Genomic DNA, 16,274 nt, shown 5'->3' on the forward strand with positions numbered 1-16,274 from the left:
TAATTTAGCCTCCCTTTACAGACAAGGTGACATTAACTGGATTTATGGAAATGGTAATCCAATGCACTAGATGGGATGAATAATGGAAATGCTAAGACTGGTATTTCAACCCACCCGACAATTTTTCATTTTAATAATAAATACTCAGTCAAGCCTCAAAATAATGAAGTTTTAGAATCCCTCATTAAGTTTGCTCAAAAGTGGAAAAATTCTACTGGAGCATTATGTAGTCTTGAGATGCACTTCAATGCTTTAAAAAAAGTTTTAAACATTTAACAATTTAGGAATCTAAATGTAAGTATTCTCCAATAATGGTCTTTGCAAATTTCAAATCCATGAGCTTACTTCAAGAAAGCCATCAAGATATGTGTAAATCATAAGTCAATCCAGAATATGAAGAAGATAGTAAGTTTCCTTGGCTTTTAATTTCTTCATTAGTTTAAGATCCAAGGAACTCTAAGGTTTGTTCACTTAGTAGGGAAAAAAAAGTTACTTTTAAACTCTGATTTACCAAAAAAATAAAAGCCCAGAGATTTGCAGACATAATAAAATTTATTTAAATTCCATGCATTACGGTAGCTACAAGTGTAGTCATATGAAACTGAAGGACAATAACTTCTTCTGTCCATACAATGTAGCTGTAAGTGAAATGAATGGGAGTTCCACAGTTACAAAGAAACAAACAAAACCAAAAAAAAACCCCAAAAAAGGTAAATCTCTTTCAGTTTTGAGTTATCTGTGAATTCAGATACAGTCACTAGACTGTAAGCTTTTGAGGGAGGAGATGGGCTTGCCACAATTGTACAAGTCAAAACGTTTAGCTTAAGACATTCTGAAGAAGCTCTGAAGATACCTTTTAATACTTACTACTAATACTCTGGGAAATGAAAAAAATCCAGTAGCCTTCATCCTAATTGTTAGAAACAGGGTAGCAACTGTAGACAGTCCGTTTTCAAAGTGCAGCTAAACAGGGTTGTATTATGCAGCTCCTTCAAGTTGTACTGAGTAAGCTTTATTTTGAACCAGTTTTGCTTTAATTTCTCAAGAAAAACTTCACTGGTCCTCATAAGCTTACATTGCTTTTTGATATGCAAAAATTTACAGACTGTGCTTGATTCTGACCCTCCCATATTTCAGCATGTGCAAACTCTTAGGGATTTAAATAAGTCTTTCTCCCTCTCAGTTCAGACTGATCTTTAAAACAGCAAGGATTATCCAGCCCTCTAAATTAAAGACAGGGTGAACTGAGTAACTTATATAACTGGCACTTTTTAATTCGCCCAGTTCTCCCACAAAATGCAGCTCTTATAAATACTAATAGGCACTATTGCCACAAATTCTCTTATTTTTGCAAGTTTCACTGATTTACTGGTTGTTAGCATTTTCTGCAGTTAAGAATTTAATAATGCTGAATTTTTATGAAGACACAATATGTAGTTCTAACCTTCAAAATTGACTTACTGTGTCTAGTAATGAAGATAAGTCAACCTAAATTTGCTGAAGATATTAACAAATGTAAAGCTAATGAAGGTGCCACATTTGCATGAATGTTTTTTAATTTTAAGAATGCATTCAACAAAGGGAAGGGGCAAACCTAATTATTTTAATACAAACTTGGTTGAGTGCCCAATTGCCTCATTTAAAACTGTGTGTGTGGGGAGGCTGAGGAGTTTAGAAAAGTCCAAGTAACCAAATACCTAGGTTACTGGAAAGTTAAAAAGCTAATGCAACTGTGTTACATCTGGATAAAAAACATTATTCAAAAGCAATTCAAATACCGAAAAAGATTTCAAATTGAATAGTTTATTAACATGGTAGTCATCTTTGTAACATGTGCACACACACTCGCACACTCTGAATGATCTGCCTGGAAAAAAGAGGTCTTAATATATATGCTGGGGGAAATTAAACATTAAAAATCCTTTAGATTTTCATAATTATAGGCAATTATGTCCACATCACTTACAAAGCTATTGCCGAATCTTTCCAAGGAAGCAGAATTTGGGAGAAAAAAAAATTCTTTTTGGGAAAATTCAACAGTGGCATAGCAGAGCTCTCAATATGAGAAAGCTGACATAATGTGGACCTTTGCTGTGAACTTTGTCTTTGCAAAATATGGGGAGAAGTTTATCAATGGGCAGAAAATAAGAAGGCGGTGTGAAGTAGGCTTTTGCAGAGTCGATTCTCCTCACAGTATTGTGCGGGGGTCATTGAGAAAAATGCTTAGTCCTTCTCCGGAACCAGTTTCAGAACTTTTCCAATTGCAATGGTCTTACCTAAAATCAAGGAGACAAACAGTAGGGTTACATATATTGTGAAAAGAATGTATAAGTCTTTAAGAATGTGAGAACGTTCCCCCAAAATACAGGCTCTCCAGAGTACTGGAAATAATACAGACAACAAATTGTTGTACTGTAGAATGAAAGCACCAGTGTATTTTAAAAGCACAATAAAATTTAAAAAATAGTAAAACTGCTATTCTCACAGTAAAGAATACAATGGGGGTTGTGGAAAGCCTGCTCTATACTCATCTAAGGAGAAGACAAGGCACAATCATGCTACCAGATCTGTTTACTGCTTTTAAAGATAATGTATTTTAAATACATCCCCCAAATCTATGAGTTTTACGAGGGTGAGCATGAGTTAAAGCCCAACATACAACCCCCCTTATCTTTTCTAACTTTAAATAGAGAAACTACGGTATTCCTATTGTAGGTGGACATTCCAGGATGCATTAAGAAAACAGTGCTGTCAATTTTTCAAATTCAACCTTTTGATTCACAGTGCACATTTCTGTACATTGTTCCTCTAAAATAAAACACTTTTTGTTACTAGTAAGAACTCTGCACAATGACAACAATTTGCTTACATTTACTTTTCCATTGTTACCCAGACAGTCATTTCCACTAGATAGCAGTGTTTTAACACCTCATTGCCATGCATGATCTCCTATTTCAAATAACTGTATTTTTGCAGCAGTTAGTAACTGTTGATCAAGCAGTCTTACCCTCATCTCTTAAGGTAAAGCGACCCATCTGAGGGAAATCTTTGAATGTCTCAAGGCAGATAGTTCCTGCTGTCCTTAAACGAGCAATGCACACTTGATCTTGTTTCACAAAACGGGGCCGTGTCTTACTTTTGTCTCCTGTTTTTTTGTCTACCAAGCAGATTAAGGCCTGTATAAGAAAAAAATTTGAGTGCTAAGATAAGGGTTATTTTCTTCATGAACAAAACGGAAGTGGTCTAAGAAAGAAAACACTTGAAAATACATACGCGTCGTGTGTCCCCCCCCCCTTAAGATTTACTGCATAAGAGTCAATCATGACTTAACACACTTTTCAGAAGACTTATGCTAACAGCTACAGCTATTTTTGGTTGTGTTACAGTACTGACCAAAGATTCCATTCAAGGTTGGAGCTTTGCTGCATTAGTTGCTCTGCAGATGTATGTCATGACAGAACTCCTCACCCCAACAAGTGGATTATCTATACCCACATCACAACTTAAAAGGACACTTACTGTTATCTCAACTTCTTCAATACAGGTGTGGATGTGCAGCACAGCATTATAACCTGGGCAGATAATGGATTTGTGCTCAATTATCACTATCTGTAAAACAATTAAAAATAAGTGCATTTTTCCTTATTTCAATTATAAAAGAGCAGAGAATAACCAAATACAGAACTATATTAAAATATATGGTTGAACAATACACACATATAAATTTTCTTTCACACAAATTTTAAGCAACTAAGTTGTTTATAATATGAAAGTATAAAATTAAAGAACTGGCCTGAAAAGATCTTGCCTTCACGATTATAGGTAACTAAAAACTTCATTGAGAAGTTACATTCAAAACAAATGATATTTTAAAAACTCAAATTAATGATGTCAGAGTTTTAGGTATATATGTTATTGCCAATTTAGAGATATGATTGTGAATAAGAAATCTGAACCAAAACTTCCAAACTACTGAAGTTCAGATTTGGTGAAACACAAGCAAAATATTTCAATGCTTTTTACCCATCTATATATATAGCATTTAAATGCTAGTTATTCTACCTGGGCATCAAACGTGCGTCCAGAATGACACAGGTTGTTGGGATCACAGAGAATAAATCCTGGAAGGATCTCCTCCTCTTCAATTCCCTTCAGTCTAATCTTTAGATTTTCACCTGGGGCTACTGAATCAGTTTCTACATCATCAGAAAGGATTCCAAGAACTTCCACATTGTGCTTAAAGAAAGTAAAAATACAGTTTTCTATTGTGAATATTTTAGTCTGGTACAAAATCATTTTAATACAACAAGATTTCAATAAACAATTCCATTACAGTTTAAATTCATTATAGTCAGTTCTGCAAGCTTCAAAACACTTAAAATATTTGAATTATGAGTTACTAATATTTAATCAAATGTATTTTAATATAATTCTATAGTATATATTCAATGGAAAGCAAATTCCAAAAATATCCACTATTTCTCAACGTGAAATGAATTTAAAACTTATAAAGATATGAGAGACACAATGGATGCATATTATCTAAGAAGAATATAAAAGCCACATTGTTGTATAGACTCAATACATTCAAAATATAACAGTTTGAATATTAACACAATCCAGGAAACCCTAGAATCCCAAAATTCTAAAAGATTTCCTGGAGAAGACGATAAAAAATATCAAGTGTGTATTAATGAACACTCTCCAAGCAAACACAAAAAAGTACTTCCTAATGTTCCTGTATGTTGTAACTTCTTTTCTGATTTTTGTATCTTTACACAGTACTAGATACCAACAGAAAATAAAATATTGGAAAGGCAGAGAAGTTAAAAAAGGAGTAGTTTTAGAAAGAGGTCTATTGTTCTGACTTCCTGAAGTTTTACTTCAATCCTCATTAGCTGCCCAAGTAATTTAAAAAAAAAAAAAAAAAAGCGTTGCATCAAAAGCACTGGCTATTTACTGAATACATTTAAAAGCGATTTACAGTTTATTAATTCATCCTAATCAAACCCAAAATAACATGGGTGTCAGATGTGTGTCAAACAGTTTTACTAAAAGCTACTGTCTTAAATTACCTTAAAAGCTAAAAAGCATAATCTCAAACTGTCCAAGTTTAGTTTCAACTTTCAGCAGCTCTTGAGAAAGGCGACATGAAAGTCAATCTAATTAACATATTTTGAATAGGAAACAGCAACTTTCAATAAGCTGTAGGTTTATTGTACATTTGACTATTGCGACATTTTCTAGCAAACTACCTCAGCCTACAGAATTGAAAAAAAGTGCGTCAAATCAAGATGACATGAATACATAAGAACAAATTTTTCAAACCCTTTTTGTAAGAAACCAATGGATACAAACACCACCATTAGTTGAGTGCACTATTCTCATCCACTGCCTCTCCCCGGCTCTGTTTTCACATTCTTCATTTCTATATTTTTCACTTTCTTCAGGGCAGGACAAAGATTCCAAATAGTGATCTTACATTACAGAACACCTACCTACCTGCACAAACAATCTATTCTTAACTAAGCAAACTTTGAGTCTTTCATTGGAACACACTGTGTACTGTTTGCACCCTTTAAATTTTTCCCTATTTCCCTTTGGGAAAGGCAAAAGAAAAAAGAAGGAAAGTTTTAAGCAATATTAACCCACAGCAGGAAAAAGGTTTTCTGCGCCAACTGCACAAATGCAAATTAAAACGCAGTTCTAATAAACTATGATGACTTGTAGCCCAGCAATTGAGTTTACCGAGGAGAGACAACCCAAGTTGTGAATGCTAAGGAAGTAAGGTATACACCCTCCCCACCCCCCACCCCCCCGGAAACATCACCCATAGAAAACATGAAAGCTTAGTTGTGTTCAACTGAGCAACAGAAATTTTTCTGATTTAAAGTAAACTTTAAGAAGCTCTTTTTTAGGGTTGTAACATTTTTTAATATCTACACCTTACCATACCTTGTTTGGCATCATCACAAGCTGTTGTCCTTTGCAAATAGAGCCCGACTCCAGCTTCCCAAGGACCACAGTGCCCATATCCTCCACAAAAAGAAATTATTACATAAAAATTGAAAACATTTTTCTAAAGAGTCTGCTGTATTTATGACTTAACTCTAACTATGATTACTTAACCCTATGAAGTTATTTAGCACTGCTATACTTAATGTTTTGGAAACTGTTCTTATGAAAGATTACAGATTTTAAGAGTCTTCTATAATGTCAAAATAGTTTACTTACCCTCCCCACCTCTATTCTACAGTTAGAAATGTAGGCATATCAAAGAAAAAAAAAGATACCCTCTAAAAATACAGTAAATAGTCCATTTACTGCTTTCTGAAAACAATTTATACTTTCAATCCTATTATTTTAATTTGTACCTTATATTTATCCACAATTGGCAGCCTGATTGGTCCATCAACTGAACGGTTGAAGTTTGGCAAATTATCCAGGTATGGAATAAATGGTAAGCCTCTAAAAGAGCAGAAGGCATTTTTTTCAATTTTGTGAGCACCCTTCTATTTAAAAATTACTCAGCATGGATAAATGCAGTCCAACAAACGGAATGATTTTCACTCTATCATCATTAAGAACAGTGACCTCTAAGACAGTTAAATCTATCATAACATACCATCATTAGTGTTCACTTTACCCAAGCTAACACATTAATACCCAGGAACCACACATAGTTTTTAAGTTACGTTACAGGCATATTTTACACAAATTAATTATTCCTTTAAGAGTTCTGCTAGACATGTGTTTTGGAAATACAAAACCATAAGCTAGGTCCAAACATTATTTTCATTAATATGTTTTAACTGCCATGAACAATATTGGAAAACATAACATCCAGTGACAGACATGGCTTGTCACTGATTATAATACAGCTTCAAGCAAACTGTTCACATCAAACAATTACTCATTCTAGCAACATGTCAACTGCAGCATCACTGGAAAATTCAAGAGCCAGTATGGTACTCAAACTCACAAAGCCAAAGAATACTGCTAATACTATTTACGGAGCCTGCTAACTTTCATCTTCCACAGTTAGCAAATGCTTTTATTTGGCTCACTGCATGGCTGTGTTCTTGTTGCCCTACCATACAATCGTATTTCCACAAGCACTTTAGAACACAGCTGCAATATACCATGCTATACTTCTTCCTAGCTTCACTGTAGCATTTACTTTTATTGAAATATAGCAGACATCCAAGTTGTTCAATTTAAGATACATACATATACCAAGGACAGAATTCTGACTGTTCTTTAAGGTTTGCTCCAGTCAGTCCTGAGCAGGGCATGAAATGAATATCCTTTTTGGGATTGAAGCCAACTTTCTTCAAAAATGGCACCAGTTTCTCTTTACATTCCTCATATCTATAAAATGACAAGCAGATCAAGAAAAGTTTCAGTTATTCCAGCATGACATAATACTGTGCTTTAAAAAAAAACCAAAAAAACCCCAAACCCACAGACATTTAATTTTCATCAGTTAAGTCATTCTGTGAGCAGCAAGCAAATCTAACAAAGCTTAGTGGCCTATTTGCATCTTCTCTCCAATCTTCCTACACAACTTGGTATTGTCTATTCCCCCTCATTCCTCTGCTCCATAAAGCATCATCAGTTTTCTCCATATACCTCAATTACTGGGTAAGCAGCAGCACGTGCTATGCCTGCTTTTAAGCAAGAGATCCAGGCCAAGATAGCAGGACAGACCAAGCAGACAGCGACTGAGGTCATGCTGCAGGCTTCACTTTAGTGGTGGCTTGGTCTCCTCCAATCTCCTACATGATCTCCTAAGACTTAATTCTATTTCTCTCTATTACGTTTGTTCCCCTCAGTCAGTTTCAGTTAAATTCAATAGTGTCAGAAGGTTGGGGCAGGACCAAGACAGCACAATTGGGCATGCCTTGTTCTCTTAGTAAACTAGGCTGATGATGTAGGGTTGCATAGTCCCTCATAGCTTTCCACAAAAACTTTCACGATTCTTGACAGCACAGCAAGTTCTCTGACAACTCTTATTACACTGTAGAAGAAAACTGTATCCAGTCATTACGCAAGTACCTCTATGGAAGGACTAAGTCACGCTTTTAGCATCCAGCTTGAAAGGATGAGAAGAGAGACGTGACAGAAACCATAAAAAGATCTAACTTTTGACACTTAGGAGAACTAAAACCCTTTAGTAACTTTTGAGTGTTAAGGCAGAAAAGAATAACTTAATCCTTTTCATTAGTTATTTAAATATTACATATTGACTTTCTAGTTATTTTTACTTGGCCTGTATCATCGCAAGATTCCTTCCCTCACCCCTTCTCAGACTGTAATCCCGAACTACTTTAAAATATTATTTGCTTATTCAATTCAGCTTATCATAAAAGAACAACTCCAAATAGTACAGGATGGACACATAAGGTGAACAGCATAATGGTGTTCTCACCAAATTTAAGCTAGGAGTTTAGCAGAAATGTGGCCAAGCAATCAAGAATCTGGCAAACTAAACTACAGAAAACAGAGTTGCTTCCTTCTAGGTTCAATATGAAGTTTCATAGTCAACAATTAAGCTATGTTAGAATGCATGGATTTGTTAAATATGGCTGCACAGATCCAAACAGTTGAAAGTGGATGTTTTAAAGTAGTGCAGAACTTCAAGCTTAGTTAAGAGGCACTGTCCTAGGCAATATGCTTCTGTTTTCCCCCCAATTTTGATAACCTATCTTTAGTCCATCATTCTTTCAGCAAAAACAGGATGCAAAAAATTACTTTATTTAGGAATTATTTTATTTCAGTAGCTTAACGAATATTTTTTTTAATATTAAACTCACCTTTCATTACTCCAGTTTACAGTTGGATCATCCATTTTGTTAATAAGAACTATTAAATGTTTTACACCTGCTGTTTTTGCTAACATGGCATGTTCTCTTGTTTGTCCGCCTTTCTCAAATCCAGTTTCAAACTCTCCTTTTCTTGCAGAAATAACCTAATTAAAAATACACATTTTAATAAAAGTTCTACAATTCTCTCAACAGAACAATTGACAATGGATAATACTGCCTTATTCAAAAATAACTTTGGGTAGTCAACTGGTAAAAGCTTTCAAAATACACTGCTATATCCTCAATATTACTGATTAGTTTCTGCACTGACATATATCACCTGTGGACAATTTCATGAAGCTGCTGCATTACTCCAAAAAACACTCAACTTGGTAGACTTAATATTTGAAAAAAATTTGTCCACTGTAACTAACTAAAAGAGTAAACAAGCAAACAAAAAAATAAAAATCAAAAGCTTAATTCCCCAGTATATCCAAAATAAAAGAATCTGATTTGTCCTTACCAGCACAGCAAGATCAGCTTGAGAAGCCCCACCAATCATATTTGGAACAAAGCTCTTATGTCCAGGAGCATCTAGAATAGTGAAGTGCTTCTTCTCAGTTTCAAAATAGGCACGACCCACTTCTACTGTTTTACCTTTGTCTCGTTCTTCTTGATTTGTGTCTAAGGCCCATGAAAGGTACCTAAAAAAAAAAAACCAAACCACCAACCCAAATATTCTATTTTTCTATTAATTTTTATTATATTTATGTATGATAATTTGTTCATCATAAAATGTCTTTTTTTTCTCCTCAGCTATTCTAACCACCTCAGCATTACTGAACTTAGGCATTTCTAAGACCAATAGTGACCTTCTATTGAAAGGTTTGTGTATATATAGTGAGCTGCAGTGCCCAGTGCCAGATCTCCTTCACATACCTAGAAGGATGCAATTCTAAAAAACAATTTTCAATTATCAAGTTCTCCAGGTATGATCTAACTTTAGGCTTTGCTTCAGTTTGAAAAACACCTCTGGATCAAATACAAAACAATTCCTCTTTCTCAGCATAATTAACTAAAAATATAGTTCAAATATGCACATATTCATATTATGAGAACTATTATTATTAGTTCTCATTTGCTTGCACATATTAAACAGAAGTTGGCTATGAAATAGACACCACCTTCCCCCCCCTTGATATTTTGATCATATCAACTGTTGTCCCCTCCTAATTATCCAACGGGCCATTGACAAACAAGTTAGATTTAAGTTAGACAGACGAACTGGAATTTAAAAAAAAAAGATTATTTAGCTCCTTCAGGTTTTGTGAAAATTGGTGAATAGAAAGGAGAGAAAAAAACTGGTACTCTCACTAAGGAGAAGAAAAGTAGTAATAACTAAATTGAACTGGCTTAACACACCAATATTTTTCACCATTAACAGCAGCTTATAAAGATCTTTGGCTTGCCTTTTGTATTGACTGGATAATGTCTGAAGAGACACTGCTGACTCAGCTGACCAGTGATCAGGGAGGGAGCATCAGGGACTACTTAACACAAAGATGTCCTTTCCAGCTCAAGGGGTTCCTGAGTCAGAGAAAGCACTAAACATTGGGAATTACGGATATATAATCACAGTCTTCCCCAGGCAGTAGCTATTTGTCACTCATCGAAGTCGAGATAGCATGCTAGATGGCTTTTGGGTTGTACCAGTATGTGTGCTCCTACATGTTGTAATCTTCACCATGACTTGTCTTTCTGGAAGATTTCAGCCAGGCCGAAGGTCAGGCTTAACTCAGCTAACAAGAATCAAGCTGGATGGGAAGTCCTCCTTTTTGCACATAGGGTTTTTTTCAGGGAAAGATGCATTTCTGACTGAAATGTCAACCCTGCACTACAGTATAGAATTTTCTGAATCACAAAGTAAAGCTGCTCAAATTTCAAGACTCTCAACATATAAAGCAAGCTAACAAGATCTTTGACAATGACAGAGGCACATCATACTTTCTGTTGTATATCATGACATATTTTAAACAATAAGAATAGCATTCAAGGAGGCATTTCCTCTCTAAAAAGAGAAGTAGAAAATCTGCTTTTCATGCTGCCCAGAGTTTTTGAGGAAGGTCCTGGAATATTTATTACTATGGTCAATTCCCAATGGAGGGATGATGCTTGCTTGATAAAAAGAACGTATGTCACCCTTCCTATCCCCTGCTCTCACACGTAATAAAATTAGTTCAGGTCAGTGCCCACCCCTTGAGTGCCCCATTGCTGCTCAACCCCTAAGGAAGTCTTTAGCTGCTTCTTTTCCAGAGCCCTTTGAATCCCTATTTTCCTCCCCCACAGCCAAAAATGGAAAGCTTCCAAAAGGAAAATAATTTTCCAGGAGTTGTTTGAAGGAGAAATCAGGCTGCTATATGTGCTGTATATACACACACAAACCCAAAACCCAACCAACCAAAACCCAACAACAACAAACATCAAAACAAACAAGACCACCACCTCCCACCCCCCCTCCACACATAACAGCAGCATCCTCTTGCCTGGAGGAAACTTAAGAACTGTGGACCCTGTCTTACACCTCATTTTTATATGAATAAATGATACAGCCAAAACTATTCACTTGCTCTCTTCTCATGTCTGCCAAACTGACAGCTTTGATCCCTGGCCCTTAGATATGTCTCTGCTGTTTACAGGTGAAAGACATACAGATAGAACAACTCCAAGAGCTGCTTAAGAAAAAGTTTCTGCCTTGTATTCCTTTTTACCAGACAACTTTTTACCAAAGCATTGGAATGTAAATCACAAAAAAAAAAAAAAAGGCCGCAAAATCACAGTTTTGTATAGTTTTAGTTAAAGAAATACCGGAAAAATAAAAGATTCCTCTCCCCACACTTGAAACCCATTCCAGCAAGAAGCCAGTGCTACAGGGACAGAGACTAAAAAACAGTTTCCCATTTTCATCACAGTGCAAAGACAAAAGCATGCCATTATCCTCAGTACGATCATACCATGTTTCTCTGTTTTTTTCTTTAGCTTCTCTTTCATATTTTTCAAGTGTTCTTTTGTCAACCATTCCTGTCAAATACCTACGGGGGAAAAAAAATAGCACACAATTTTACACAAGCAGAAACATAGTTCCAAATAGTTAAATACTTATACATTCCCTACAGATTATTTTGAAAACTGGAACAGCCTGATGTGAACAGCATCAGAATTTTTGGTCTCATTTTTTTAGGTAGAACAAGAAAACTGATATTTTAAGAGGGATCTTTCAGTTATTAATAGGTAGGTGAGCAGTGTACAGTATTATACTAAAATTTTCACATTTTTCTCCTCAGATATTTCTACCTGATCTTCTAGTAACAGTAATCTACTTGGTTTATAAGCAAGATTAATGGTAACAGTAAATAAAGGGTTAATGAAAAAGTTGGTACAAGCACCAATTTCTTTTTTTCTTTACAACACAGTGATATTCTGCAAAAATGAAAGACCACAAAAAGCTTTAAGAACATAGCACATTGTTAGGAGTGTTGGGAATAGGCATCTCCTTGTGCAAGGGGAACACTCAGACACATCAGATAACAAAATGCTAATTTGCTCTAGTATGAACTACAAGGTTAAATGTAGCATGACAATTCCAACATTCCAGTTTGGTGAAAACAAAACAAGATGAAAATGCCAAGACAAAGACCTCCCACTTCTGCTGAGAATATTATTTTCAAATTATAGAAATACTTTGCATCAGTAGGACAGCATTTATTTCTTCATGTACTACTAACTTTTTTTTTTTAAACAAACCATAAGACCTAGCTTCATTTATTTACTTTTGTCTCACAAAAATATTGAAGTCTTTAGCTACTGTTTCTAATATGCACTTAAAAGGTTAACTATCATAATTTCACACTTTGAAATCAAATTATGCCTGACAACGTTAGCACCAAGGAATAAGGCTATTCAATTTTTTTTTAATCTTCACAAAAAGGATGAAGTTTAACAAAGGGTATAAAGCAGTTTCAAATAGCATTTTAAAATGACTACGAAAACCAGAGTCATGTTCTAAGAAAGGGATTCAGTTCTTTAAATGTAATAATGTATGCTTTTGCACAGTTGTTTCCATTAAGTAAGTGAAACTCTTACAGTGAAAAGATTCAATCTGCTGGAATTAAGAAATCCCAAAGACAATAAGCAACTAAATTGACAGGAAGAGTAAAATTTTATTATAAAAATATTAATCTATGCTGATTAAAGCCATAAAAAAAGATATTACTCATTTTACTTGATGTATTTTTAATTCACAAAAACGAACAGGAAGTCTGAAAAATTTATTTAAGAGTTTCCTTACATTATTTGTCCTCCAATAGTTGACTTGCCAGCATCTAAAAAAAAAAACCAAACAAAACCAAAACCCAGAATAAAAGTTAAGTCATTCACAGTTTAAAAGAAAATCCTAGAAAAAGAAGAAAGTTATGAACAAGGTCATCTAATTTATTTCCAAAGATGTATTTTTTAAAATGTAATCTAAGTTTTTTTTAAGCACCTCTCAGCTTCCCTTTTTTCCACAATAATTCATTGTCAATTCAATTACAGTGAATTTTGAAAATTCTGTTTTCACACACATAAACTTGGTATTATCCTAACAAAAAAAGCCCCACCCAACAAGCAGTGATCCAGCAAAAGCATGGGTTAAGAGTGTGGGAAGCTCTTGCAAAATCCCTTTCCCTGCTTCCTTTCTCCCTTGTCCCTAACTGCTGTAGGTTGCTCTTCAATATTGGATGTACCTCTGCCCACTGCCTCTTTGCTTCGTGTGACTCCATTCTGAATTTACCTGAGGACTAAGTTACAGTACTTTTAAGGTGATAAGAGACTATACAAATGAAAATACAGAATTTACTGTAAAACTTTTATCACTTTTCTATGATTCTGTCCTGCTCTGGCAGGGGGGCTGGACTAGATGATCTCCTGAGTTCCCTTCCAACCCTGACCATTCTGTGATTCTGTGACTCATGATTCAGTAATTCTGTACTTTTGACACTTAAGTGTTTTAAAACATTTCTGAAGTGTGTTGAAGCTATTCAATTGGGACATTTTGCTAGAAATGCTTCTTTTAACCCTGAATTATGTTCATCTATTGTTTATAGCTCTACAATTTTAAATATTTTGAATAATTTCTGAATTTAATAACAATTGATAAGAGCCCTCTGAAAATATTTAAAACAAGCGGAAAAGGCAGACTGCTTTCCAATTTTGTTCTTTGGATCATCAACACGTATATGTCACTTAAGCACTCAACAGAGCAGGTACTTGAGAAATCATGAACACAGACACTGTTCTGACCAAGAGAATACAAGTGCCCTATCCTTGGCACTCTGCCCCTGAAAGACCTTCTTTAAGTTTTTTAATTTTCCCAGAGCAGCTTGAATAGAATGAATGTTCCTATTAACCTCAAGACAGTGAACACGCACATCCCTACAAAGAGAAGTATTAATTTCTAATCCTCAGAGTTCTAGATAATACACAACACAAAGATCCGATTACTTCACATTCACTTACAACTTACCTACGTGCCCAATGAATACTACATTTACATGCTCTTTTTTAGGAGCACCTGGTGGTGCTACAACGGATTTCGGTTTTGGTATTTCCTCCTCCTCTTCCATCATTTCCTGAGCGCTCTCTTCAGAAGGTCCTGCATCCCCTGTGGGACCACCTCCTAGCTCTGCTTCACTTGTTTCTTCTTTGTGGTCCCATGACTCTTCCGGGGACATTTCTGTCTCTCCATTTTCCACTAAAAATTAACCAATTAGATATATTCAAATAGATAATGGCATTAAAAGCAATGAATACAGAGAAAAGCCCCTGTCCCCACAATGCAATCAAAAAATTTCAACTATCCAGTCTGTTAATGTCTTTCTATATAAAAATGTGCAACTGCTACTTGTTTCTGAAGTTATTATTACCAGGAGCTTTCAAGCTAGCTTGTGTGCTCACATCAGAAAACTATGATTCACAGGGATTAAGAGACTTCTGTTTTAACAAGGCAACAATTTTACAAGGAAAAAACAAATCTGAAGATGCACTCAGACCATCATGCTTGTCTGAATCCAAAGACAGACACATGCTACCACACATTTAGAAAGAAAAGGGGAGGTATAATGGTTTAAGTTCTCTCAAAAGCCATACAAATAAAAGGACAAAGATACAGAGACAGAGCACTGGCACAGGCTGCCCAGGGAGGGTGTGGAGTCTCCTTCTCTGGAGATTTTCAAAACCCGCCTGGATGCAGTCCTGAGTAATGTGCTCTGGGCAATCCTGCTTTAGCAGGGGAGGTGGACTAGATGATCTCTAGAGGTCCCTTCCAACTCTGAAAATTCTGTGATACAGTTTCCACATTCTGATTGCTCATATTACTGATCACTTTAATGTTTTCTGTTAATCACCATTTCACCCATATTAATGGGACTATTTTATAGTATTAAATTATTTTTTAATAAAGCAATGATGCTTTTTCAGCGTCTAAGTAATCCAATTGCACCTGTCAATGAATACTAGTGTTCGATTACCTCTTTCCTAATCTAAGTAATAAAACCACAATGAAAATTAGTAAGGACCAAAAATGCAAAGGCTCAATAAGGTATTCTTAAATTTTGTTTGCAATGATTCAGCAAAAGCACTATAGTAGTATTTTAGAGCACTATCATAGTGAAATGGAACAATTCTCATCTTACCAACAGATTCTGAAATTTCCATGTTAACAGCAGCATTTGAACCTAGGGAAAAAATGGAAAAAAAACCCCAAAACCGAAATCATTAAGGACACATTTACCATGACAGTATCAAGAAAAAAGAAAAACAGAGTGACTAAATTAATCAAAGAATAGTTCAGAAGTCTGGGCACTTGCCAATGCTATTTAATACACAGATTCAATTTTAAAAATCCTGCTTCATGCAAGCTTTATGACCTTCAATAAACCGCTTGGTCTTTATATGCCTTGCTCGACTGGCTATAAAATTGTAAATAATCACAGATAACCACACTGCCTTACAAGAGTAGTATAAGGATAAAGAGCAAGAAGATTGGAAAAGGCTCACAGAGATTTTTAAAAAGGAGATTCTTTGCAATAATTTTTAAAAAAATAATGTTTAATGGAGCTGTGTTGCATACCGTCAGAACACAAAAAGAATTACCTTCACAAGAGGCTGTCTGCTCCTCTGGAGAAGTCTCTACAGGGGCACCTGCAGAAAAAAACAAGCTCAACTTTTAAAATACACTCATGTAACCAATTTCCACACTTAGGCATAAATCTCCCAACTTTACTGCAAGAAAAAACAGTCCCCCCGCCCCCCGTACTAAATATAACCTCCAAGCACAAATACTTCTAAAAGAACACTGCCTGAAAGCTGTGAAAATAATACAGCAGTTCTAAAAACAATTTTTTTCCCCTCACACGGAAAGATACACTTAAA

General features: G+C 35.3%; 1 protein-coding gene across 1 annotated transcript; it reads right to left on the reverse strand.

The window, feature by feature from the left end:
* Positions 1-533: 533 nt before the first annotated feature.
* On the reverse strand, positions 534-16,043 carry GSPT1 (G1 to S phase transition 1). Its single transcript, XM_009886581.1, has 14 exons — positions 15,996-16,043; positions 15,536-15,577; positions 14,368-14,595; positions 13,153-13,186; positions 11,819-11,896; positions 9,331-9,511; positions 8,817-8,971; positions 7,231-7,371; positions 6,375-6,468; positions 5,956-6,036; positions 4,063-4,236; positions 3,520-3,609; positions 3,008-3,176; positions 534-2,276 (listed from the first exon to the last, which is right to left on the reverse strand). Exons 2-14 carry the CDS (start codon positions 15,555-15,557, stop codon positions 2,224-2,226), a joined length of 1,500 nt encoding a protein of 499 aa, XP_009884883.1. The 5' UTR covers positions 15,558-15,577; positions 15,996-16,043; the 3' UTR covers positions 534-2,223.
* Positions 16,044-16,274: the final 231 nt, after the last annotated feature.

The sequence above is a fragment of the Charadrius vociferus genome, unplaced genomic scaffold, assembly GCF_000708025.1.
Source record: "Charadrius vociferus isolate BGI_N301 unplaced genomic scaffold, ASM70802v2 scaffold46, whole genome shotgun sequence".
NCBI classification, from domain to species: domain Eukaryota; kingdom Metazoa; phylum Chordata; class Aves; order Charadriiformes; family Charadriidae; genus Charadrius; species Charadrius vociferus.

Bases quoted from the DNA above. Each gene is read 5' to 3' on its own strand.
- GSPT1 (XM_009886581.1), bottom strand. From the start codon at position 15,557: ATGGAAATTTCAGAATCTGTTG. The intron at 11,897-13,152 runs GTAAGGAAACTC...TTTCCCCCGTAG, and splicing joins ACTATTGGAGGACAAATAAT to GTATTTGACAGGAATGGTTG. The intron at 9,512-11,818 runs GTATGATCGTAC...TTTTTTTTTTAG, and splicing joins GAAAAAAACAGAGAAACATG to GTACCTTTCATGGGCCTTAG.